This window comes from Nycticebus coucang, chromosome 2 (genome assembly GCF_027406575.1).
Source record: "Nycticebus coucang isolate mNycCou1 chromosome 2, mNycCou1.pri, whole genome shotgun sequence".
In the NCBI taxonomy this organism is placed as follows: Eukaryota; Metazoa; Chordata; class Mammalia; order Primates; family Lorisidae; genus Nycticebus; species Nycticebus coucang.
The window spans coordinates 146,042,542-146,069,144 of record NC_069781.1 but is presented as its reverse complement, the minus strand read 5'-3'; the positions used below and the strand labels follow the sequence as shown (position 1 = coordinate 146,069,144).

The 26,603-nt window shown below is 40.1% G+C and overlaps 1 protein-coding gene across 2 annotated transcripts in view; it reads left to right on the top strand.

Moving 5' to 3' along the window:
• The window catches only part of ITFG1 (integrin alpha FG-GAP repeat containing 1), a 302,922-nt gene that overhangs the window by 77,696 nt on the left and 198,623 nt on the right, over positions 1-26,603 (top strand). For both annotated transcript variants that reach the window (XM_053582100.1, XM_053582101.1), the window contains exon 7: positions 23,633-23,694. In XM_053582100.1, coding sequence (XP_053438075.1) covers positions 23,633-23,694 — 62 coding nt within the window. The remainder of the gene's footprint in view (positions 1-23,632; positions 23,695-26,603) is intronic.

Genomic DNA, 26,603 nt, shown 5'->3' with positions numbered 1-26,603 from the left:
ATGGTGAACTTCAGGGCAGATGGCTCCTTGGCAGGTACTAGTTAAATAGCATCTGCTTAACAGTGTTAGAGAATATGGGGAACCTCCTGAATAACAGACCCAACTCATGCTGCTCTCAGAGGCAGTGGAGGTTGTCACAACTGCCTCTTTCCTCAGGGTAACACAAAAATTCATGCCACTTGGACCAAAATATTAGGCCCACAAAGCCCAACAATTTTGGAGGCCTTGGGCAGCAATGCAAAAGAGACCAAGTGTGGACTGAGAGTTGTTCCCTGCCATCCTGTTGTCCCCTCTGAGGCAAAAACTGTAGAGAAACCTTTAGTTTGACAAACCTTAATTCTGTTCTCAACCCACCCCATGTAGTGATCAGAATGTGGAAGATTAAAGGTGGCTTTATCGTAAGGTCCTTATTATCACATGAACCAGTAGGTTATCAATCACTACCAACATACAGTAGGTAGTTGTCAGGTCAGGTAATGTGGAGGCTGGATAAATCCACAATGAGCATGACATGGGACTAACAACATCCCCAGAAAAAGGGAAATCTTCTCTGTAAGCCACTAGCAAGAACTCCACTCAGGTCTTCATAGCCAAAGATGGGTCACACCCACACAAAACCAGCCACACAGGGAGGGAATGACTTCTTCTCATGGACTCAGACCACTTCCTGTTCCCTTCAGGGACTGGAGAGAGAGAGGAGGCCCACCTTCTTGAGCACATTGTAGTGGCCAACACACTCTCTGCAGTGTGTAGAGCTGAGATGGCTTCTGTCACAAACTCTTGACAGTGACAAAACTCCGATACAGTACATGGTAAGAAAATGTAACTTAGCTCCAGAGAGCTTCCATTGTATCTAACATACATAGGGAATTTCACCAGTGTGGATACTTGGATGAACACAGTTCAACTTCTGGCTGACAGCTTCCTTACAACGTTTGCTCTCAGAACTTAATCTCTGTTGTTTGCCTTTCTTTTGAACAAGGGGGGACCATATTATTTACACCGCTTTCTCTAGTGTGAATTTTCTGATGTCGAATGAGGGTAGCCTTTGGCTGAAGGCTTTCCCACATTCACTGCATTTATAAGGCCTCTCTGGTTTGTGAACTTTCTGGTGCTACCTCAGATTGTCCTCTGTCTGAAGGTTTTTCCACAGTCACTGCACTCGTAAGGCCGTTCACCAGTATGAAGTTTCCAATGGTTATTGAGGCTGGAGCTTTGATTAAAGAATTTCCCACAGTCACTGCATTGATAAGGACGTTCACCAGTGTGAAGCCTCCAATAGCTGTTAAGGCTGGAGCTTTTGCTGAACAGTTTCCCACTTTCATAGCATTCATAAGGCCATTCACCAGTATGAACTCTGATGTTTCATGAGATTGGAGATTAGGCTAAAGGCTTTCCCACATTTCGCTGCACCCGTAAGGCCGTTCACCAGTGTCAACTATCTGATGTTGAATAAGACTGGCAATGTGCCTAAAGAATTTCCCACACTCAACACACTTACAGGGTCTTTCTCCAGTGTGAACTCTCCAATGTTTAATTAGGTTGGAGTTGCAGTTGAAGGATTTCCCACGTTCACTACACTTACGGGCATTTCTGCCAGTGTAAACCCTCTTGTGATGAATGAGGTTAGAACACTGGCTGAAGAATTTCCCATGTTCACTGCACTCATATGGTTTTTCACCAGTGTGAACTCTCTTATGCTGAATGAGGTTGGAGGTTCGACTGAAGAATTTCCCACAGTCATTGCACACGTGAGGGCTTTCAGGAGTGTGAACTCTCTGATGTTTAATGAGACTGGAATGTTGGCTGAAGAATTTCCCACACTCAGAGCACTCATAAGGTTTTCCTCTATTGTGAACTTGCTGGTGTTGAGTGAGGCCAGCAGCATAGCTAAAGAATATCCCACATTTGCTGCATTCATAGGGCCTTTCTCTGGTGAGAATGCTCTGGTGCTGCGCAAGTGTGGATTTGTCTCTGAAAGCATCCCTAAATTCACTGTACTTGTTCTGTGTTTGAACAGTGTGAAAATCCACACCTGCAGTGCTTTTACATTGGTCCTCCATGGTGGGAGTGATCTGATGCTGGGGAAAGCCTGATGTGGCCATAAAGTCCTCTCTGCCTTCCCTGCATGCATTAGGCTTCTCTGACAGGTAGTCTTGGAAGGTCTTCCCAGGCAAGGCCCTGTCCTCCTCCCTTCCTATGGACTTGTCTACATTCTGCTGCATGGGTTGCTGGGGAAGGTTTGCCTTGAGCTGAGATCTGTTCCTATATGCCTGACGTGTGTAGGGTTTCTGCCTGGGATGTACAGCCTGGTGTTCAGTGAGGTGTAAAATGTCTTTCAAGTGTACACCGTGCATGCCAGAGGTGTAGGTCTTCTGGGTGGATAGAACTTCCTCCAGATTCCCATCCGGCAACAAACTTCTTCTATAGAAACACTATGCTCAGAAGGTAACTCCTTAACTTCTATTCATGACGAAAATCAGAACCAGACCTGCCATAAGCCCTTCTTGCCATGGCCGAAGTCATATCCACACAGTCAGGTACCCAGGGCGCTCTCCCCATCTCCAGATGGGCAACCACAAGGGACCTAAAAGACGTGAGTCCCAACGAGGCTATCAGGGCAAAGTTCTCCAGCATTGCATCACAGTACAGGAGTTTCTGAGCTTCATCAAGGAGCCTCCACTCCTGGGAGAAGTAAATGGTCACGTCCTCAAAAGTCACACATCCCTGCGTGGAATCCATCAGCATCGCAGCCGCCATCAGAGCCTGTAGACCCAGCGGTACAGTAAAGGTAACCGAGGTGGGTCTTGCGGCCTCAGCCTACCACCTTCCTTGCCGTGCCCTGGGCGAAGTGTGACCCTGGGTTGAGCATGCCACTCCCAGCCTCAGTAGCCCCCCATGTAAAATGCATGTGAGGATCAGGGTGTAGCCTCTGGGGCACAGACAGTACGCAGTCCCGCAAGACACCCGCAGTTCAATGGGAGTCACAGTGACACAAAGGCACGGAGGTGGGTCCTAGCCTCACCATCCCTCCCTGCGTGGCCCCAAAAAGCCGGCTGGGCAGCGGCGCTGGCTCAGCCTTGGGTCTCCCCCAGCTATTAGGAACACAGCAATGACTGGCTGGGCAACAACGGAGGAAGTTCCAGCCCCCATCTCGGCGACCAGAAGAATCACACTCTCGGGGGCTGTCATTGGTCCGGCACATCCTCTGCCGATATTTGCATATTTTGAATCAAACAAAAACTTAATAACCTGGATTCCTGGCTCTCCATTTTTGTGATGCTTTACTAAGAAGAATATTTCAACTCACTCAAAATTAATAGAAAAGATATAAAGTCACCGTCCTTTTTAGTGGCTGAATGTATTCCATGGCATACATATACCACACCTTTGTAATCCATTCCCGGCATTTAATCCATTCCTGGCATTCCACAATTTGGCAATTGTAACGTGAGTGACAGTAAACAGTCTAGTGCAAATGATTTGCAGGATCAAATGGGAGATCTACTTTTAACTCTTTGAGGATCCTCCACATTTCTTTCCAAAGAGGCTATTTTAGTTTACAGTCCCACCAACAGTGTAAGTGTTCCTTTTTCGTTAAAACAAAACCAAACAAACAAAAAAAAACCTGAACCTCTGGGGGTGCCCAGTTGGGTCGTTCCCTTGAAGTCAGCAGCTATTTGCTAACCCGATCGGACACAGTTACCCCACCTCCACCAAGTAAAGAGGAAAGAAAAAAATGCTATAAATTAAACCAAAACAAGCAAACAGAAAACTTCATGGGATAAAATTGGGTTTAAAACCAAATAATAGGGGTAGAAACACTAGCAAAAATGAAGTTCTAATTATTGAAAAAGACAGCAATGGGAAATTGTTTTTAAACTAGAAAAATGGAGAAAGAAAAGAAAGGAAAAAGAAAAGAAAAAATCTGTAGGGAAAAGATTGAAATTAAAAAAATAAAATATATATATATATATATATATATACACACATCTTGTTGAATATTGTCTGGGCAACAGGTGGTCTTCTGGGGTATGAGATGTTAATCACAATGCTGATACAACTGGAGGCCTCTGCTGATTTCTCAAACCCCACAGGATAGAGACCCTAAATCTCTCTTCAGCCCTCTTACAAGGCAATTGAAACTTATAAACTTGGCTAAGCAGAAGCTTTCCCAGGAACGTGCTTTTCGCTGTGACCACTGTTGATGTGGCTATCCACTTACCCAGTGTGCCAAAACCCTGAGGGTTAGGGCTGTAAGGTGTTGCAGTCCCTGCCTTTAGGCTGCTCAGTCACTAGATTACTAGCTCCTGTCCTATCCTTGCTCTGTGACCCTGAGGGCAGAACTTGCTGGGGCAGTTCTCTCACAATGGCTCCCTGTGGCCACAACCTATAGATTGGAGATTTTTTAAGGTTGTGTCAGAGTACCCTACTGTACACCTATATTGCTCTGTCTCCCGCTTTCTGTGCCTCTCCTTTTTTTGTCAATATTCCCTTTTAGCCACCCCCTCTCCTTTCTTTATTTTATTTTCTTTCCTTTATCCCTTCTTTCTCTTCAACCTTCTTATCCTTCTGGTTCTGTACCAAAGGGACTCATGGAAACCTTAGTCCACAGGCACAGGAACTTAAACAGCAAGAGGAAGTGCAAGGAAAATTAGGGCAAGGAAACAGATAAAAGAGATCACTCATGAGGAGGAATCAGCAGAAAACTCCTGGCAACATGAAGAACCAGTCCAGAGCACCCCTTCCTCGGGACCATGAGGTAGCTACTGCAGAGGATTCCACCTATAAAGAAATGTTAGGAATGACAGAAAGGGAATTTTGAACACATGATGAAAACAATGAAGGAAATGATGGAAGCAATAAAGGAAACTGCTATTAAGGTGGAAAATAACCAAAAGGAAATCCAAAAACAGAATCAAATAAGAGATGAACGATTTCAAGAATATAGAAAGAACATAACAGAGATAAAAGAACTGAAGCAGTCAATTAGGAAACTTAAAGATGCAATAGATAGTATCAGCAACAGGTTAGACCATGCAGAAGAAAGAATTTCGGAGGTAGAGGACAAAGTTCTGGAGATAACTCACATAGTTAGGCAGAAAAGAAGAGAGAGAAAACAGAACATTCACTGACAGAATTATGGGACTTTTTGAAGGGTTCCAACCTATGAGTTATAGGAATCCCAGAAGGGGAAGAAGAATGCCCCAGAGGAATGGAAGCCATACTAGAGAATATTATAAATGAAAATTTCCCAAATATCACCAAAGATTCTGACACACTGCTTTCAGAGGGGCGTCAGACCCCAGGTTGCCTCAACTCTAACCAAGCTACTCCAAGACAGATTGTGATGAACCAGTCCAAAGTCAAGACAAAAGAAAAGATTCTGCAAGCTGCCAGGAGTAAGCGCCAGTTGACCTACAGGGGCAAATCCATCAGGATGACTGCAGACTTCTCTAATGAAACTTTCCAAGCAAGAAGACAATGGTCATCTACCTTTAATCTACTTAAACAGAACAACTTCCAGCCCAGAATTCTACATCCTGCTAAGCTAAGCTTTAAAATTGACGGAGAAATCAAATCATTTATGGATATACAAACATTGCGGAAATTCGCCACAACATGACCAGCTTTACAGGAAATACTTCAACCTGTTCTGCACAATGACCATTACAATGGATCAGCACCAAAAGAAGAACTCAGAAATTAAAGGACAGAACCTAACTTCCACACTGATGCAAAAGATAAAACTAACCAATGGACGCTCACAAAATAAGACGAATAGAATGCTACCTCACTTATCAATTATCTCAGTAAATGTTAATGGCTTGAATTCCCCACTGAAGAGACATAGATTGGCTGACTGGATTAAAAAACACAAGCCCTCCATTTGCTGTCTACAGGAAACACACCTAGCTTCAAAACACAAACTAAAACTCTGAGTTAAGGATTGGAAGACAATTTTTCAGGCAAACAGAATTCAGAAGAAAAGAGGGGTTGCAATCTTATTTTCAGATACATGTGGATTTAAAGCAAGTAAAGTCAAAAAAGGCAAAGATGGTCACTTCATATTGGTCAAGGGAAAAATACAAGAAGACGTTTCAATTCTAAATATTTATGCCCCCAATTTAAATACACCCAGATTCTTTTTTTTTTTTTGTAGAGACAGAGTCTCACTGTACCGCCCTCAGGTAGAGTGCCGTGGCGTCACACGGCTCACAGCAACCTCCAGCTCTCGGACTTACGCGATTCTCCTGCCTCAGCCTCCCGAGCAGCTGGGACTACAGGCGCCCGCCACAACGCCTGGCTATTTTTTTGTTGCAGTTTGGCCAGGGCGGGGTCCGAACCCGCCACCCTCGGCATATGGGGCCGGCGCCCTACTCACTGAGCCACAGGTGCCGCCCTGCACCCAGATTCTTGAAACAGACCTCACTCAGTATGAGCAATATGATACCTGATAATACCATAATTACAGGGGACTTTAACACTCCTTTTTCAGAGCTGGACAGATCCTCTAAACAGAAATTAAACAAAGATACAAGAGATTTAAATGAGACCCTAGAACAACTATGATTAATAGACACACATAGAACACTCCATACCAAAGTTAAAGAGTACACATTCTTCTCATCACCCCATAGAACATTCTCCAAACTTGATCATATCCTGGGACACAAACAAATACCAGCTGAATGAAAAGAATTGAAATTTTACTTTGTATCTTCTCAGACCATAAGGCACTAAAGGTGGAACTCAACTCTAACAAAAACACTCAACCCCACACAAAGGCATAGAAATTAAACATGACAGATGGGTGCAGGAAGAAATAAAAGAGGAAATCATCAACTTCCTTGAGCATAACAACAATGAAGACACAAGCTACCAAAACCTGTGGGATACTGCAAAAGCAGTTTTGAGAGGAAAAATTTATTGCTTCAGATGCCCACATTTGAAAAACAGAGCACATCAACAAACTTACAAGCCATCTTATGGAATTGGGAAAAGAAGAACAATCTAAGCCTAAAACCAGTGGAAGAAAAGAAATATCCAAAATCAAATCAGAGATCAATGAAATTGAAAACAAAAGAATCATTCAGAAAAATTAATGAAACAAGGAGTTGGTTTTTTGAAAAAATAAATAAAATAGATAAACCATTGGCCAGACTAACGAGAAATAGAAAAGTAAAATCTCTAATAACCTCAATCAGAAATGATAAAGGGGAAATAACAACTGATGCCACAGAGATACAAGAGATCATCTCTGAATACTACCAGAAACTCTATGCCCAGAAATTCGACAATGTGAAGGAATTGGATCAATATTTGGAATCACACCCTCTCCCTAGACTTAGCCAGGAAGAAATAGAGCTCCTGAACAGACCAATTTCAAGCACTGAGATTAAAGAAACAATTAAACGTCTCCCAACCAAAAAATGCCCTGGTCCAGATGGTTTCACATCAGAATTCCATCAGACTTTCAAGGAACAGCTTATTCCTGTAATGCAGAAATTATTTCAAAAAATTGAGGAGTAAGGAATCTTCCCTAACACGTTCTATGAAGCAAACATCACCCTGATACCAAAACCAGGAAGACCCAACTAAAAGGGAGAATTTCAGACCAGTTTCACTAATGAATATAGATGCAAAAATTCTCAACAAAATCCTAGCCAATAGATTATAGCTTATCGTCAAAAAGGTCGTACATCATGATCAACTAGGTTTCATCCCAGGGATGAAAGGCTGGTTTAACATACACAAGTCTATAAGCGTTATCCACCATATTGACAAAAGCAAAAATAAATACCATATGATCCTCTCAATAGATGCAGAAAAAGCATTCAATAAAATCCAGCATCCTTTTCTAATCAGAACACTGTGCCATCATAGGTGGCACATTTCTGAAGCTGATTGAAGGTATCTATGACAAACCCACAGCTAATATTTTACTGAATGAAGTAAAACTGGAAGCTATTCCTCTTAGAACTGGAACCAGACAAGGTTGTCCTCTGTCACTATTACTATTCAACATAGCGCTGGAAGTTCTAGCGAATACAATTAGGCAAGACAAGGATATAAAGGGAATCCAAATGGGAGCAGAGGAGGTCAAACTCTCCCTCTTTGCTGACGACATGATCTTATACTTAGAGAACCCCAAAGACTCAACCACAAGACTCCTGGAAGTCATCAAAAAATACAGTAATGTCTCAGGATATAAAATCAATGTCCACAAGTCAGTAGACTTTGTATATGCCAGTAACAGTCAAGATGAGAAGCTAATTAAGGACATAACTCCCTTCACCATAGTTTCAAAGAAAATGAAATACCTAGGAATATACCTAACGAAGGAGGTGAAGGACCTCTATAAAGAAAATTATGAAATCCTCAGAAAGGAAATAGCAGAGGACTTTGACAAATGGAAGAACATACCATGCTCATGGCTGGGAAGATCAACATTGTTAAAATGTCTATACTTCCCAAAGCAATCCACCTATTCAATGCCATTCCTATCAAAATACCAACATCGTACTTTCAAGATTTGGAAAAAATGATTGTGCATTTTGTGTGGAACTGAAAAAAACCCTGTATAGCTAAGGCAGTTCTTAGTAACAAAAATAAAGCTGGAGGCATCACCATACTAGATTTTAGGCTGTACTACAAAGCCATAGTGGTCAAGACAGCATGGTACTGGCACAAAAATAGAGACATAGACACTTGGAATTGATAGAAAACCAGGAAATGAAAGTAACATCTTACAACAACCTAATCTTTGATAAACCAAAAACACACCTTGGGGGATAGATTCCCTATTCAATAAATGGTGTTGGGAGATCTCGATAGCCACATGTAAAAGACTAAAACTGTACCCACACATTTCTCCACTCACAAAAATTGATTCCACATGGCTAAGGTACTTAAATTTGTGGCATGAAACAATAAAAATTCTCAAAGAAAGCATAGGGAAAACACTAGGAGATATTGGCTTTGGGAAAGACTTCATGAAGAAGACTACCATGGCAATTACAACGACAATAAAAATAAGCAAATGGGTCTTAATTAAACTGAAAAGCTTCTGTACAGCTAAGGAAACAATAACCCAAGCAAATCAACAACCTACGCAATGGGAATGAATATTTGCATATTTTGAATCAGACAAAAGCTTGATACCTAGAATCTATGAATCCAAATTAATCCACATGAAAAAAGCCAACAATTCCCTATAGCAATGGGGAAGAGACATGAATAGAACCTTCTCTCAAGACGGACAAATGGCTAAGAAACATAAAAAAATGTTCATCATCCCTATCAGAGAAATGCAAATCAAGACCACCCTGAGATACCATCTAACCCCAGCAAGAATGGCCCACATCACAAAATCTCAAAACTGCAGATGCTGGCATGGATGTGGGGAGAAGGGAATACTTTTACACTGCTCGTTGGACTGCAAACTAGTACATCCCTTTTGGAAGGAAGTATGGAGAAACCTCAAAGCACTAAAGCTAGACCTCCCATTTGATCCTGCAATATTACTGGATTATTCCTTCTACCCAGAAGGAAAAAAAATCCTTTTATCATAAGGACACTTGTACTAGACTGTTTATTGCAGCTCAATTTACGATTGCAAAATGTGGAGACAGCCTACGTGCCCAGCAACCCAGGAATGGATTAACAAGCTCTGGTATATGTACACCGTGGAATACTATTCAGCCATTAAAAAAAATGGATACTTTACATCCTTCGTATTAACCTGGATGGAAGTGGAAGACATTATTCTTAGTAAAGCATCACAAGAATGGAGAAGCATGAATCCTATGTACTCAATTTTGATATGAGGACAACTAATGACAATTAAGGTCACGGTGGGGGTGGGGGAAGGGGAAAGCAGAGAGAGAAAGAAGGAGGGAGGGGTGGGGAAAGGAATAGCAGAGAGAGAGATGGACAGAGTGGGTGGGGCCTTGGTGTGTGCCACAGCTTTTGGGGTCAAGACGCAATTGCAAGAGGGACTTTACCTAAAAAATGCAATCGGTGTGACCTGGCTTATTGTACCCTCAATGAATCCCCAACAATAAAAAAAAAAAAAGTGTTCCCTTTTCTCCACATCCACGCCAGCATCTACAGCTTTGAGTCTTTGTAACGTGGACCATTCTCAATGGGTGGTTTTGATTTGCATTTCTCTGATAATTAGAAATGATGAGGTTTTTTTTTTGTTTGTTTTTTTTCTGGGTAGAGTACCATGCCAGCAACTTCCAGCTCTTGGGCTCAAGTGATCTTCTTGCCTCAGTATATCTATTTTAATCGAGAGTCTTGCCTTTGCTCAGGCTGGTCTCAAACTCGTGAGCTCAAGTTATCCACCCACCTTGGCCTCCCTGAGCCACCGCACTGTTCGGACAATGAGCATTTTTTCATATACTTGTTAGCCATTCATCTGTCTTTTTTGGAGAAGGTTCTATTCATTTCACTTGCCCGTTGATATAAAAGATTGTTGGCGCTTTTTTTTTGTTACTTAATTTGAGTTCTCTGTAGATTGTAGTTATCAATCTTTTGCGGATTCATAATATGCAAATATCTTTTCTCAGTCTGAAGGTTGTCTGTTTGCTTTGTTTTTTTCCTTAGTTGTATGTAAGCTATTCACTTTAGTTAAGTCCCATTTGTTTATTTTTGTTGTTGTTGCAATTGCCCCGGCAGTCTTCTTCATAAAGTCTTTTCCCAGGCTGATATCTTCAAGTGTTTTCCCCACATTTTCTTTGAGGATTTTTATTGATTCATGTCTTAAATTTAGATCTTTTATCCATCTTGTTATTTTTCTTCTTTTTTTTTATGTAGAAAAGAGGTTTATTTGGCTTATGATTATGGGGCAAAGTTCAATATTGGGCAGTTTCATCTGATAAGGGTCTCATGCTGCTTCAGTGCACAGCAGAAGTTGTGTGCAGAGATCATGTGGTGAGAGAGGGAGTCAGAGTGAGAGACCCAGGAAGCCAGGCTCTTCAGCAAACCACTTCCCAGGGAGCTCACTCTCCCTCTCAACAGGATAATAATCTGTTCATGAGAGCTCCAGCCACATTAGCCACCTCCCAACACTGCAGGGGATTAAATTTCAACCTGAGTTTTGCCAAAAATAAACCCACATCCAAACCATAGCGTGGACTTAAGGGCAGGGCAAGCTGGCAGAAAACTTCACCATGCCATCTCTAGTTGATGCACCAGGAGTGCTGGTCAGTCAGCCATCCTTGCAGGGCTGGGCTGCTGCCTGTCCAGTACTGCCCTCCTGGCCTCTTCCAGTTTCTGGTGATTTGGCTCTAGGTGTGGGCTCTGCCCTAAACAAGGATGATATGGAACACACACACACAAGGCACTGGCTCTCCAGAGCTTGTCAGCCTAGGTAAATCACATGGCAAAGGCCCCCGAGGAATCTGCACCCTAGGCTAGCCCCAACTCTGCTGCCAACCTATATGTATCATGTGGGCAAAGCAGCTGCCCAGCACCCCAAACAGAGAAACTACTTGTTTCTTTCTCCTCGTGGACCCCAAACAGTCAGGCAAGAGAAGGAAATAAAGCAGAGCAGGGACCTTCCTGACTGCTTTCAGCTACAGTGCAGCTACCAGCCTGCCAAGGAGTCAGAAAAATTTCTGGAGTCGGCACAAGGGGATGCTGAGTGGGCATGAAGCATCCCAGAGAGATATGTTGAGTATCTGGTTACTCCCTTTTCTAGAACTATAGCTAGGAGATGAGTACCCTAGGGGCTAGGGCCTGATAGAATCAAAACAGCACAGCATCATACCCCCTGCACGACCTCAGACAGGCCTGCCAGGCCTCTCAGAGGGAGGAGCTGCAGCCATTTCAGGAATCTGGAGCTCCCAGACCAGGTTTAGTTTCTCTTCCAGCAGTAGGGACTTTTCCCACCTGACTGCAGAAAAACGGCCTCGATCTGACCATCTTTCATATCCTGAGGTCAAGTAAAAGTGGCTAGAGGAGGCAAAAGACCTAATAGGTGACAAACAGCCCTAGAAAGACTTTCACTAAAAAGACTAGGGTCCCCTTCTCTCCCGCCTGCCCCACCGTAGACTATGCCCTCAGTGAAACAGGCTTACAGGGGCAGACCAAGAAGAAGCCTCTGGCTAGCTGCCTTCCTTGCTGAGAATGGAGGACAGATGAACCTGGAGCAAGTGCTGAGATCAGTCCCAGCCACCAGGACCAGATGCCCGACCACCTGGGGACAGGAGAATGCTTAGCGAGATGCTCCGGCCTCAGCCCCTCTCCCAGCTTCAGATCCAGAGTGTCGGACCCCAAACTGCTTCGAGACAAAGCCCAGGCCGGAAGACCTAACCCTAGGGAAGCCGCTCCTGTAGGCCTGTCCCTCGGACCTGTCCCATTTCCTGGATCTCTCCAACCAACCTACAAGAGTGGTGGGCACTAGCTCTGTCCTTGACGGCTCACAACTCTCCTTCCAAGAGAAGTCCTCCTTAGCGTGTCCCAACAACCAGCTGGTGCAAAAACCACAGCCCCTTTTATCCATCTTGAATCAGTTTTAGTGTGTGGAAAAAAGCATGGGTCCATTTTCAGTCTTTTACATATAGATATCCAGTTCTCCCTGTACCATTTATTCAATAGGGATTCTTTCTCCCAGTGAGTGTTCTTGTATGATTTATCAAAGATGGGTTGCTGTAAAATTTTAGTTTTATCTTATGATGTTCTATTTTATTCCAGATGTCTGTGTCTCTATTTTTGCACCGATACCATGCTGTTCTGATCATTGTGGCCTTGTAGTACAGCCTAAAGTCTGGTAGGCTAATGCCCCTGGCCATGTTTTTATTACTACAGATCAATTTCACTAATGAATATAGGTGCAGTAATTCTCAATAAAATCTTAGCCAATAGATTACAATTTATCATTAAAAAAGTCATACATCACAATCAGTTAGGTTTCATCCAAGTGATGCAAGGGTGGTTTAATATACAGAAGTCCATAAAGGTAATCTACCATATCAACAGAAGCAAAAGCAAAGACCACATGATCCTCTCAACAGATGGAGAAAAAGCATTCAATAAAATTCAACATCCTTTTTTAATTAGAACTCTCAATATAGGCATAGGGGCACATTTCTTAAACTGATTCATGCCATCTATGACAAACATACAGCTAATATTATGCTGAATGGAATAAAACTGAAAGCTTTTCCATTCAGAACTGGAACAAGACAAGAGGGTCTTCTATCACCACTACTATTCAACATAGTGCTGTCTGTTCTAGCCAAACAGTCAGGCAAGAGAAGGAAATAAAGGGCATCCAAATGGGAGCAGAGGAGGTCAAACTCTCCCTCTTTGCTGACAATATGATCTTATACTTTAGAGAACCCCTAAGACTCACCATAAGACTCCTGGAAGTCATCAAAAAATACAGTAATGTCTCAAGATATAAAATCAGTGTCCACAATTGAGTAGCCTTTGTATAAATGCCAATAACAGCCAAGATGAGAAGCTAATCAAGGATACAGTTCCTTTCTCAGTAGCTTCAAAGAAAATAAAATTCTTAGGAATATACCTAACAAAAGGGGTGAAGAACCTCTATAGAGAAAACTACAAAACCCTAACAAAAGAAATAACAGAAGATGTTAACAAATGGAAGAACATACCATGCTCATGGCTGGGAAGTATAAACATTGTTAAAATGTCTATACTTCCCAAAGCAATCTACAGATTCAATGCAATCCCCATTAAAATACCAGCATCATACTTTCAAGTATGGAAAGTATTGGAAAAAATAATTCTTTTGTATATACACTTAATTTTCATGTTTAATGACTATTACACTTGTTTCTGCTTCAAAAGAAATCTCTTGATAATTTCACATGTGAAGTTTAGGGACCACCTTAATCAAATGCCGTAATGCTGAAGAGATTATTTACGTCTCAGAATTATCATTAACTTCAGATAGTGTACAGCAGAAATTCATAGCAGAGCAGTTTTTGTAATTGTCAAGTGTCCTTAGTGTGTGTTACATTACTAAGCTTTATTTAATATTTTTGAAGTGTTAGAGGCCATGAGTATGTCTCATATCTTTAATGAGACAGTTATTTTAACCTGAAGTTTCTTAATCTAATTGTGTGATTTAACTTAATTTGTATATAAAAACCTTTATAAACTATAAAATGTCATGTGTTGGAAGTGTTAGCATTTAAATGATGTGAGTAAAATAGCTTCTAATCTAATTACCAGCACAAATATTATTTCCTCAATGAAGCCCTCCCCACATTTGTCTAAGCAGTGACTACCCTACCCCTGTAAACTCTGTCCCTATAGACATGTTCTTAATTCTAGCAGAGCCCATAACGTGGGGTATTTTTTCTCACATCTGTCTCCTTGAGGGCCAACAAGTTTCTCAAATCCAAGGCGCACATTGGATTGGTGTCTCTCTCCAATACCTAATGAAGTGCCGAGCACTCGGAGGTACTTAAAATATATTTGCATGAGTGGATGTATGTAATGTGAAAAAAAGTTAAAGATCATTTAGTCAAATCATATCTTTTTATAGGCAAGGAAATGAAGTCCAAGAGAGGTTAATACTTCTTTTTACTTTTTCAGAGTTAACAGAATTTATAACTTCAAGCATTTTATCACTACTGTGTTCTAGATTCAGTAAAAATAGTCCCTCTAGCATATTCCAGAAATGATGCATAGAATACATACAGACCGATTATCTCATTAAGGCCACTGTCATTCCTGTCTGGTGTGTGACAGGGAACTGAGAACAGTGAGAAAGAGAAGACAATCCAGTCTGTAGATGGGGTGAAGCAGAACTGCCTCTTCTAAGAGGCTGGTTTTTAGTGACTGTGAGCTAAGTCATTTTAAATACTCGGTTGAATTATTATCTGTCCTGCCCTTGGATCTATAAGAAGAATAAACAGTGGACTCAGCTTCTCATCGCTAGTGTGCTTTGCAGTTCATCTTGACATAGCAGTTATTAGAGAGACCAACAGTTTCTCATTCATAAATTTTTGAGCATTCATAACCTTGATTGAATTGTGATACTTAAGAAATAAATTACGTTAAGGCTGATCACGGTGGCTCATACCTGGGAGGCTGAGGCAGGTGAATTGCCTGAGCTGAGTCTGAACTAGAGTGAGCCCCCGTCTCTAAAAATAGCTGGGCATCATGGCAGGAACCTGTAGTCCCAACTACTCAGGAGGTTGAGGCAAGAGGATCACTTGAGCCCAAGAGTTTGAAATTGCTGTGAGCTGTGATGCAACAGCACTTTACCCAGGGCAACAAGATGAGACTCTGTCTCAAAAAAAAAAAAAAAAGAGAGAGAGAGATAAATAAATAATGTTCAGTCTGAATTTGATTTTAAATGCCTGGCCACCACTGGTTATAGTGGCTCATGCCTATATACCTCACACTCTGGGAGACTGAGGCAGGTGGACTGCTTGAGCTCAGGAGTTCAAGACCAGCCCGAGCAAAGAGCAAGACCCTGTTTGTACTACAAATAGAAAAACTAGCTGGTTGTTGTGGCACATACCTATAATCCCAGTTAATTGGGAGGCTGAGGCAAGAAGGTCACTTGAGCCCAAGAGTTTCAGGTTGCTGTGAAGTATGATGCCATAGCACTCTAGCCTGAGACAACAGAGTGAGGTTCTGTCTCAAAAATGAATGAATGATTGAATGTCTGGCCACTATTTTTATGAACAAAATTGAGGTTTCTCTTCTAACCCAAACCTATGGATAGGAGCCATCATGGAAGGAAAGCTTAGAATTCTGTTAAAAATGAAACAACTCAGAAGACAGAAATGAATAAAGATATGCAATTTTGGAAGTCCTTTAACATCAGCATGAACAGTCTTTTCATTTGAAGAAAATAACTATTCACAAATCCAACATGCCATGTTTCACGTGCCACAAAAATAATTTTTTGGATGATAGTGCTTCTGTAGGCAGCCATTGAGCAATTAGCAAGTGTAACATCTTTATAAATTTGTGAATGAGGCATGGGTGGACTTGATAAGAAATGCTCATGGTTTTGGAGGAAAAGGGACTCAGAGAAGTAGGATGCATTTTATTGCCTAAGAAAAAAATATCAAATCAAATGCAATCCCAAAATTTGTATTTAAGAAACCTTCATTCAAGTAAATTTACCTAAAAGAGAGTTGATTGAAAATCAGAAAACCTTAGGGATGATTGATGCCAAATTCCCATCATTAAATATTGCTGTTGGGTTCTGTTAACCTATATAAACATTAGGTTTTTTGAAAATTGAAAATATTAAAACTGCAAAAACTTTTTCAAATTCGTTAAGGCCCTGACCTCACAGGAAATATGTAACTTCAGTTGAGATATACATATTAACCCTAGAATTCAAAACATTGCTAAGTCTGTGAAGATCGTAAAAGTACTGTAATTACCTTGATTACATTTCTCTTAACCGTTCAAATACAAGGTAAAAAATAAGTCGCCTATGATAAAAATGTAGTAATTAGAATATTTCCATTCCTCACCTGTTTATAACCTTCATCAAGTGAAAATTATAACCCTGTTAGACATGCCATTTCTGAATAGCAAACAGGCTGTATCATTATTTGCTGCCAGCAGCCTGATGCTTGGAGTTTATTGGTTTTGCCTAAAATTTTTATGTTTATATACAATCTGAAATCAATAAATCCAGTCTTTTTTTCTTCTTAAAACAAAGCTATCAGTCAATCATGATTTGACAAATGAAGGAAGAGAGGGCAGGAAAATGTTGATTGGTCTCCCAGCAGTAATGACTTGAGTCTTGTAATAATGGGTGCCGTGTTTTGGAGTTTGGTGCCTTGTACTGTGTGTCTTCTTCTCAAGTCAGAGACTGAGCTGTCTGTTAAGTATGGTGAATCTTCATTTTGAGGCCCAGGTGTCTAGATTGAAGATTATGAATTTAAGTAAAATTTTAAAATGATGCCTAGAAATTTAGACTTGTGAATGAGGACATAGTCTGCAGATTCTTCTTATCATTTCACTAAACTAGTGCAGCTATACAGCCTGTTACCTGGCAGAATTACCTGATACAGGAAAATAAAGGAAATAGGGTGGATTCTCAGCAAACGAATATGTGCTAAAGGTTAATCTTCATCAGAGCTTCAAGGCAGTATCTTTGACCAAAATCAGACATGTTTTTCATTCATTCTGACCCATGCTATGTTTATAATATTTTGAATTAAGTTTTACTATTGTAAAATATGACTTTTCATATTTTGAAAATAATTATTTTTATCACAACAATAATTGGCTGGAATTTATTAGTTGCTGTCCCCTCTGTTGGGTGACCTGCTTGTTCCCTCATCCTGAGAGCCTCAGGCAGCGTATGTGCCCTTGTCTTTTTATTATTTGGGCATCTTGTTTGTGGTAGGCCCTCCTATTGACGACCTCATGCCTAACAGCATTTAAACTGATAACCTCTGATCTCAAGGACGCGAGTCGCCGGCCTTCCCCAGCTTGTTGCAAGGGCCTCAGCAGCCATATGGCCTGCAGGGCACTTTTGCATGAACTGGTGGGATGAAGGTTCTTATCCCTCCACTGTCTTGCTGCCCTTCTACTGATAGAACCAGGCCTCAGAAAACTGGGTCTTAGTGCAGAATAGGTATGAACATGAGCTTGTCGTGAGCATAGAAACAGTACAGGTGATGATACACGGTTTTGAGCCATTGTTTGTAGAAAGAAGCTTCCAGGAAATAATACAATGTTTTATTAACTGTATTTTTCCAAAATCAACCATGATATTGTTTCTTTGTGAATACAGTGATTATTGTTATCCAAAGATTCCATCTTCATGGAGTAACCTTAACATTATGAATACTTTTAAAATTTTCCCCTGTAATATTTTTTAAAACATTGAAGACATCACATTGGACATACGTTGAAGGACATACTGCTAGAATTCACAGGTTTTAAACTCTTCCTTCATACCATAGCATTATCCAAAGGTTATTGTGTATATCGTATTCCTTTTTAGTCATCAAACTTTGGCTTTTTTTCATAGGATTCATTTAGTTCACCTAGTCAAACTTCACATTTAAGTTTCTGAAACTCCTAGGACTTCCTTTTAATGCCAGGTTTAACCAGAGGTCTCTTCATCTGAAAGGAAGTCTGTGTTGCGCTTGACAAATATTAAAATGCAGTAGCTTACTCCTTTCAAGCTGTGAATGGAAATAATTGAAGCATAAACTATTTAATGTTTGTACACACTTGACTATGTGTCTGTAGTTTCTGAGGAAGACTCTGCTCGTGCATTGAACATTTTTACTATTTTGCTTGTTAGATGAATCCAATAAAAAATGAAGGCCAAGTGCTGTGGCTCATACCTGAAATCCTGGCACTCTGAGAGACAGGTGGATCGCTTGAGCGCAGGAGTATGAGACCAGCCTGAGCAAGAGTGAGACCCTATCTTTAAAAATAGCCGGGCGCTGCACAAGGATGACACGCAAATTCGTGAAGCATTCCATATTTTTGATCCACGAATGGATTAATAGATTGTGGTATATGTACACCATGGAATATTATGCAGCCTTGAAGAAAGATGGAGACTTTACCTCTTTCATGTTTACATGGATGCAGCTGGAACATATTCTTCTTAGTAAAGTATCTCAAGAATGGAAGAGAAAGTACCCAATGTACTCAGCCCTACTATGAGACTAATTTAGGGTTTTCACATGAAAGCTATAACCCAGTTACAACCTAAGAATAGGGGGCAAGGGGAAAGGGAGGGGAGGGAGGGGGGAGGTCGGTAGAGGGAAGGGGATTGGTGGGATTACACCAGCGGTGTATCTTAAAGGGTATATGTGAAACTTGGTAAATGGTCTGTGAAGCTAGTGAATGATGCCCCATGATCATATCAATGTACACAGCTATGATTTAATAAAAAAAAAAAAAAAAAAGAGAGAGAAAAAAATAAAAAATAAATTAAAAAAAAATAGCCGGGCGTTGCGGCAGGCGCCTGTAGTCCCAGCTACTTGGGAGACTGAGGCAGAAGGATCATTTGAGCCTAAGAGTTGGAGGGTACTGTGAGTTATGATTTCACAGCACTCTACCAAGGATGACATAGTGAGACTTTGTCTTCAAAAACAAAGATAGAAAAATGACTTAATTGGGATTGAGGTTTATAACTTGAATTTTTCACTAAATCATGATATAGTCTTTTATTATTGGATATTTCTTCAAGTGAATACCAGTGATGTTATCTGTCATGATTGTTTCCAGCATTTTTAAAGTTAGTTTTCAAGACAGGAAAGGCAAACCCATATCCAGAATATGTGTCTGTTCCTGTAAACTGAATTGCTGCCACTGCCGGGAGGATCCCACCATGCCACCAGCTCTTTAGTCTGCCCTGATGCTCAGCTCATGTGCTCCTCTGCCCCCGCTTCTGCCCTGCTGTCCACCCCATCTTGATCAAACACTCAAGAACGCACTCCTGTGTATCCTCACTGTCAACTCCCAGCACTTGCTGACAGGGTCTTTAACTTAGTCGAGGATCTAGTCCCTTTTCCCCTTACATTTCTGTCACATTCCTGGCCAGGTTACCCTATAACTTAACCCCACTTTTTGGCCTAGAGGCCAGGAGATAAGGTGGGTAGACTGCAGGAAGCCGGCAACATGTCCCCTCACGAGCACATTAGCTTCTCCATTTCCAGCAGAGTGAACGCTAGGTGCTCGGTTTGGCCCCACTGAAGGGATCCTGCTGCAGCCGGTGACAGGTGACCCAACTCCAGAAGCTCATTTTACTGTCTTAGGTCATTACTTTCTTGGGTCATTTTTGATATCAGCTGTTGTTGGTTGTGTTCCCTGGGAAGCAGACTTTGAGACTGAGATTCAGGTATGGGGTGTTTCATTTTGGGTGTGTTCTTATAGTCAGTACTAGTGGAAGAGGTGAGGGAAGGAAGCAGAGTTGGCTGGCCACGATCTGTGGTTAGTAGAAACCTCAGTTGACCCTGGGGCGCTCTGGACATGTAGTGGCCCTGTAGAGTTGTCCTGAGTTGCAGTGAGTGGGTCTAGCCTTTATACCTCTAAATCGATCGCTTATTGGATGCAGGCTAGCCCAAAAAGGGATGTGACCATCCATAAAGTAGCTCTTTTTTAGTTAAAGCCATTTCAAAGGGCTGACTGCTTAGGGCTGTCTACCAGCAATATCCCTAGCAGCTACGGGACTAAATCTTTTATTTCTAAAGGAGGATCTAGATAGCATGTCATAGCATCCATTATAGTACATTTCCTTTAATTTTATTTTGTGAATTATTCTTATCCTTGTGGGAGGATGAGGACTTTATTTTTGTTGACCAAAAATATTTTCTAGCAGTTTTTTCCTTCTCATTTCCTTCAAAATCTGAGGCATATTTTTCATATTGTTATTGTTAATAATTTATTTTCTCCATTTTTATTTCTCTATGTAATGAATCGTTCTTTTTTCTATAACCATTTTATATAATTGAATAGTGAAATGAGAGATTTTTAAAATATAATTTACAAAGCACATCCTATCATCTGGCTTTACTAGTTTTCAGACTTTTATAAATAGCTAGTGAAAATTCATAAATAGAATAACCATTGTGTTTAACGCCAGAAAGGCTGTGTCAACCAGTGTGATGAAAATGTGTCAAACGGTTTATGAAGCTAGTGTATGATGCCCCATGATCATATCAATGTATACAGCTATGATTTAATAAAAAAAAAAGAAAAAAATTTTTCTAAATATGCATGAAATAATAGCAATCTCATAATTTATCACTTTTATGCAAATATATATTAAGACTAATGCAACACCAGTAGAAACAAATTTTGAATTCTTTCTCCAGGAGTAGTAATAGATGCTGGTAAGCCATTTACTGCTCCCTCTAATTATCTCTGTCGAGTCATATGTGGTGACAGAAAAGCTCTTCCAATCCCATGATACTAACTGCCTTATCAAGGCACTGAGCCTTTCTTCCCTTGTTGGAAAGATTCCTCATGTATTTTATTTTCAAATGGGTTAAGAGTTCAACGGTAGTATGTTTTCACTCAACAATTCCCCCGTGTTATATTGTGTGATAATATGATTGCTCCTTTTCTGGTTGTTACTCCATAGCTCAGAACTTGCACTACATGTCTCTCTTAGTGATTGTTAGAAATCTGTGGCTATTAATCCCTAATCACTTTCTTGTTCTGATTATCCACATTTTCAGATAATAGCTTTTACACATGCTTAGTATAGTAGTCACCATGATTGGTAATATTTATTTTTAATGAAATGCTTCAGCATAGACCCTTCTTTTCTTACAACTTTCCTTCTAAAAATGTAATCAAGTAATTATTTTTAGATGATCCAAGCAAATTTGCAAGAACCACAATATACATACAGCAGATGTCCCTTAGTTATCCTTCAGTCATTTGAACACATAATATTTCCAAGCTCATAGGAACCACAGGATATAAAAATCAGGCATGATTCTAACCCTCAAGAAGCCTTGGAAAGACAGATGTGAAACCAGAAAATCATGATACATTGTAATAACCACCGTAATCAAGATACAATAAGAGAGTGACAGTGGAAGGAATGCTATACCTAGGGAAAGGGAGAACCTCAGGAAGGAAGGGGACATTTGAGCCAACTGTGAAGAATTAATTCAGTGGGAGGCTGTGAGGCAGAGGGCACCACAGAGAGAAGGAATACATGACATGTACAGAAGCCTAATGATGTCCAAGAATCTTGATAAAATCTAGTGATCACTTTGCTCTATCTAAAACACAACCTTCTTGTAAGGGAAAAACAAAAAGAGCCTGGAGAGGTAAGGTCAGGCAGTCTTCTCGTTCTAACAGATGAGGAGTTTGTTCAACAACCTGAAAGAAACGGAACCAGATCAGATTTGCCCTTTGCTCCTTAGGCAGGCTCAGGGCAGAGTGGAGGCTACGCAGACTGAGGAGGAAGGTAGATGGTATTGTAGCATCACACACAACTCTGGTATCGCTTGGAATTTTCCAAGATGAGTATGGAAGTAAGCACTTCTTTGGAAGTGAATGTGTGACAGCCAAAAAAAAAAAAATCATCTTCATAGAAAACTAAAGTTACTTCTAACATTATCTGTATAGAAGACAAAAGTTTTATATCTGTTATCAAAGTATCTTCAGTGTGGTAGAAATATATGCAAAGCTATTAATATTCATATACATGGACATAGAATGATTCCACTTGGAATCAAGGAGTTTTGAGTTCAAATAATTATGAAAGTAAAGATACTGCCTAGCTTTCTGGGCGTCTTTGAAAACTGTTATTATAATTATTATATAAATTAGCTTCATTAAATTCATATGAAACTCTTATACAAAACACATAAAAATGATAGTCTTCTAAACATTTAATGTGGGAAAGAAAACCTTTTCTTTAAAATAGTATGATCCTCACATCACTCTGAATAATTTCCATAAAAGAGTAATATTTTAATATTCCTATGGGTCACCTTATTGTGTTAAAACCTCGTATATTCACTAAGTAGAATTACCATTATGCAGACATTATAGTAAATGTTGATGCTTTGACAGATTTGCTGTTTGCCTTTGTTTTAACAGGATGTTTGATTTGACTGTCAACCTATTGTTTTTCAAAGAAATTTTATTAAAATTATTATATTTTGCATTACAACAAACTTTCTTTAGCTGTAATTTATGAAGACAATTCTTCTGTTACTCAAAATTTAAAATTTTTAAATTAGTTTATTGCTTATTTAACATGAGTGCTAAACATTTTGGATGTTAAAAAACAATGATTTAAAATAATGCTGAAACGTGATTATGATATGTAGATAAAGCAGGGTGAAAAAGCAGATGTGGGGCGGCGCCTGTGGCTCAAGGAGTAGGGCGCCGGTCCCATATGCTGGAGGTGGTGGGTTCAAACCCAGCCCCGGCCAAAAACCAAAAAAAGAAAAAGCAGATGTGATTATAATCAGAATATCTCTTTTTTAATATAGTGTACTTTAGAATAAAAAAATTATATAATAAAAAAGTACATAATGGTTCTTAAACATAGAGAGTGAGTTTGACAGACTGATGCCAAACATGCCCTATAAATATATTTTCCTTAATTGTACTAATAAAAGGTCATCTCCTTATTTTTTGGTTTTTGGTTTGGGTTTTTGTTTGTTTGTTTATTTTGGGGGAGGTTTTGTTCTTTTTTTTTTTTTTTTTGAGAGGGGAGGTCTCTCTCTCTGTAACCCTGATAGATTGCAGTAGCATCATCATACCATCATACCTCATTGTAGCCTCAAACTCCACAGCTCAAATGATCTTCCTTCCTCACCCTACTATCCTAAGTAGCTAGGACTACAGGCGCACCACCATGTAGTACGCCTGTAGTCCCAGTTTTTGTAGAGTCAGGGTCTCAGTCTTACTCAGGGTGGTCTTGAACTCCTGGCCTCAGCAGTCCTCCAGCTCATCCTCCCAGAGTGCTAGAATCATAGGCATGAGAGTCTATGCCCTTCCATTTTTTTCCTTTTTTTTCTTTTTTGACAGGATAAAACTTGTTAGAATGTAATTTAAAATAAGTTTAAGCAGAATTGTATTCATGATTCTTTCATATGTTGCATTTTTCCTGTTTTTAAGTGTATACATCAGAATGACTACAAAACTTACATTGCTATTATTTTCCTTCTAGATTTATTCCTCACAACGTTGTCTGACTCTAGTACCTTCCAGTTTGAGATATGGGAAAATCTGGTAAGAAACCTTTTCTTTGAAGAGTTTTAAAATGATGGCTTTCCGTAAAAACATACAATTTTCAAAAATAAAATGAAAGTAATCACTTGCTCGGTTGGTTTTAACAATAAATAGAACAATTTTAAGAGCCGTTGGTTGCATTGCTGCATTCAAACCAGTGAATATTGCTGAAGGAAATGATTCATTCAACATCAATTCCAGTGCAGGTTTTTAGGCATGACTGCCAATTAAACCAATCAGTCTGCCCTAATGCACGTGTTAACAGGACCGCTGCTAAGCTGTCAACTGTTAAGAGAGGTTACTGGCATTTAATTTGTCAGCATGATGGTTTATGGAAGACAATCCTTTTTAAAAGACTGATTTTTCCACTTTGCCTTCAGGCTTATATAAAGAAATAAGAACTAGAACCTAAATTTACTGCCAAGACAAGTAGGATTAATGAATTTTTCGCAGCATGGGTTTTTTTATTGTAAGTAAATGATTCCCATGCTAATGTCATGATTTTATTTTTAGCTTGATGTAGGTTATATGAAACATTGACTATCAGGTAATAAACCACCTGAATTAGGCTTCTTTGTAGAAGGTAGGATTTGACACCAGGCAAAACTGGCCAATTAAATGATATTCAAGTACGGGTCAAGTATTAAAGCTCACTTTCCTCTTATGGAAAATGGGTATAAGTGTCTCCACTTCATAGAATTATTTGTCAAGATTAAATAAAACAATGTGTGTAAAATAATTGACGCATAGCAGATACCTGATCAAACTTTTACATCTATTGATTTCCCATCTACTCCTGTCTTTTATTCAATCCAAATTTAACCTATAATCTTCTATAAGTTTTATTAAAATACTGATGAAAAATAAGCAGGTTTTAAAAACATAAAGCACAAACTTGGGGAAAAGATTACTATTGGCCATCTCTTACCGCATGGTCAGTGACGCTAGTCATACTCAGACTTCTTCAGGGACAGAAATTAAGATGGGGGAAGGGCTTTGCTTACACAAGATCACAATCTCTAACTGCTTCTGAACAGTTTTTAATGAACAAAGAAAACTTATCTTTGTTTAATGCGTTACTTTTTTTTTAAAGAAATGTAATTATATTTGATTTTCTAATGACAGAAATATGGGGGAGGTTATTGTTGACACAGAGTCCTTCTTGTGTGGGCTAGAGTGCAGTGGTGTGATTGCAAGTAGGTAATTGCAAGTACAGACTCTGGGCTCAAGTGACCCTCCTGGCTCAGCCTCCCAAGTAGTGGGGTCAAAAGGTGCATGTTTTTTTACTTTTTGTATAATAGGGTCTTGCCATGTTGCCCAGGCTGGTCTCAAACTCTTGGCCTCAAGTAGTCCTCCGACTTCAGCCTCTCAAAGTGCTGGGATTACAGGAGTGAGCCGCTGCCCTTAGCTGTTTGATATATTCGTTATGACTGCTATGTGTTAAGTCTCCGATTGCTGGAGGGTACCTGTTTGCAGATGGTCTTTCATTCCTGCTTGAAGTGAGCCTTAAGGTATTAGAAAATGAGCTATGTATTTGATTAATTTATACCACATGGAGGTGGGGGATGACAGGGAAGCCTCCTTCACAAGAAAGTAGAATGTGGTGGACCCTTAGGAAACATTGAAATATGTGTTATCTTCTCAACCTAGGCCCACTGAAAGGTAATGAAGTGAAGCAACTCCACAGGAGACAAATCTTCACGAAGAGAATGAATTATCATTGGGATCTTTTTTCTTTCACTATTTTCTTTAATAACGAAAATCAATAAATCATCTATTGGACATTAGGGACTAAGAGGTGATCTTGCTGTAAAGTGTGTTTGAGTGACTGTTCAAGAAAAAATTATTAGGCTGCTGTGAAAGATGGCAAGGCCAAAACAATGGAGGAGGGAGTGGGCTCAACTCCATATACCACTAGGAAAACTGGAACTTGATAGCCAAAGAGCAGGGCGTTGGCAGTGGACAGGAAATTATTAAGACTAAGGTTGGGCTTAGTCAAGCAGAGGTCTCCAAGGGGCCAAAGGAAAGTTTACTCGAAGAGATAACCTTTGTCAGTACCCATGTTAACAATAAGTTAGTCATCAATACAAATTAAGGTAATGTAGATTCAAAGTTAATTCCAGCCTGGGCAAGACCCTGTCTTAAGAAAAAAAAAAAAAATCAATTCAGATAAAGTGCGGCTTTCATAAAGTGGATGCTCATTTTCATTCAGAGATTGGGCAGATACTTTTCAGTAACATGATGACTAAACAAAAAGAACTCAAAAGCTATAAAACTATATTAGTTAGTGGGAGAATAAGAACTGAAACAAATGCACAGACCCCTCGTAGTTCTCTAGGAGATACAGAAGTGAATAGAGTTTGGAGGCCAGGAGGGCTCAGCTGGGAGTGTGGGAGATTCCTGCTGGTCTTCCGGGCAATGCAGACTTGAGCTGCAGAAGTTCCCAGTGAGCAGTCGCTGCTGCCTGGCTGCAGGATTGTGAAGGACGGCTTCAAGAAAGATGGGACATTTGAAATGGGCAGTACTAATACAAATTAGTGGGATTTTAGTAATTGGAAGTGAGAAAGGAAGGGGAAGAGTCAGATCAGGAAGAAAGGTCACTGTGGGCAGAGTTCGTATTTAGAGAGTAAAACATGGGTGGTTTAGGCCAGAACATGAAAGAGATGTAGAATGTAAGATTAGTAGAATCAGTTTAGACAAGAACAGCAAAGGCCTTGACTTCTAAACTAAGAAATTTAGTTTTTAAAAATCTATTGAGAAGCAATAAATGTTTTGGGGCTGAGAATGAGGTGAACAGAGCTTTCAAATCTGCCGTTAGTCTGGCTACTATATACCAAATAGGTTGGCATGGAAAATTTGTAAGTGGAGAGATAAATTAGGTGGAATTTATAATAACCTGAGAAAGAGGT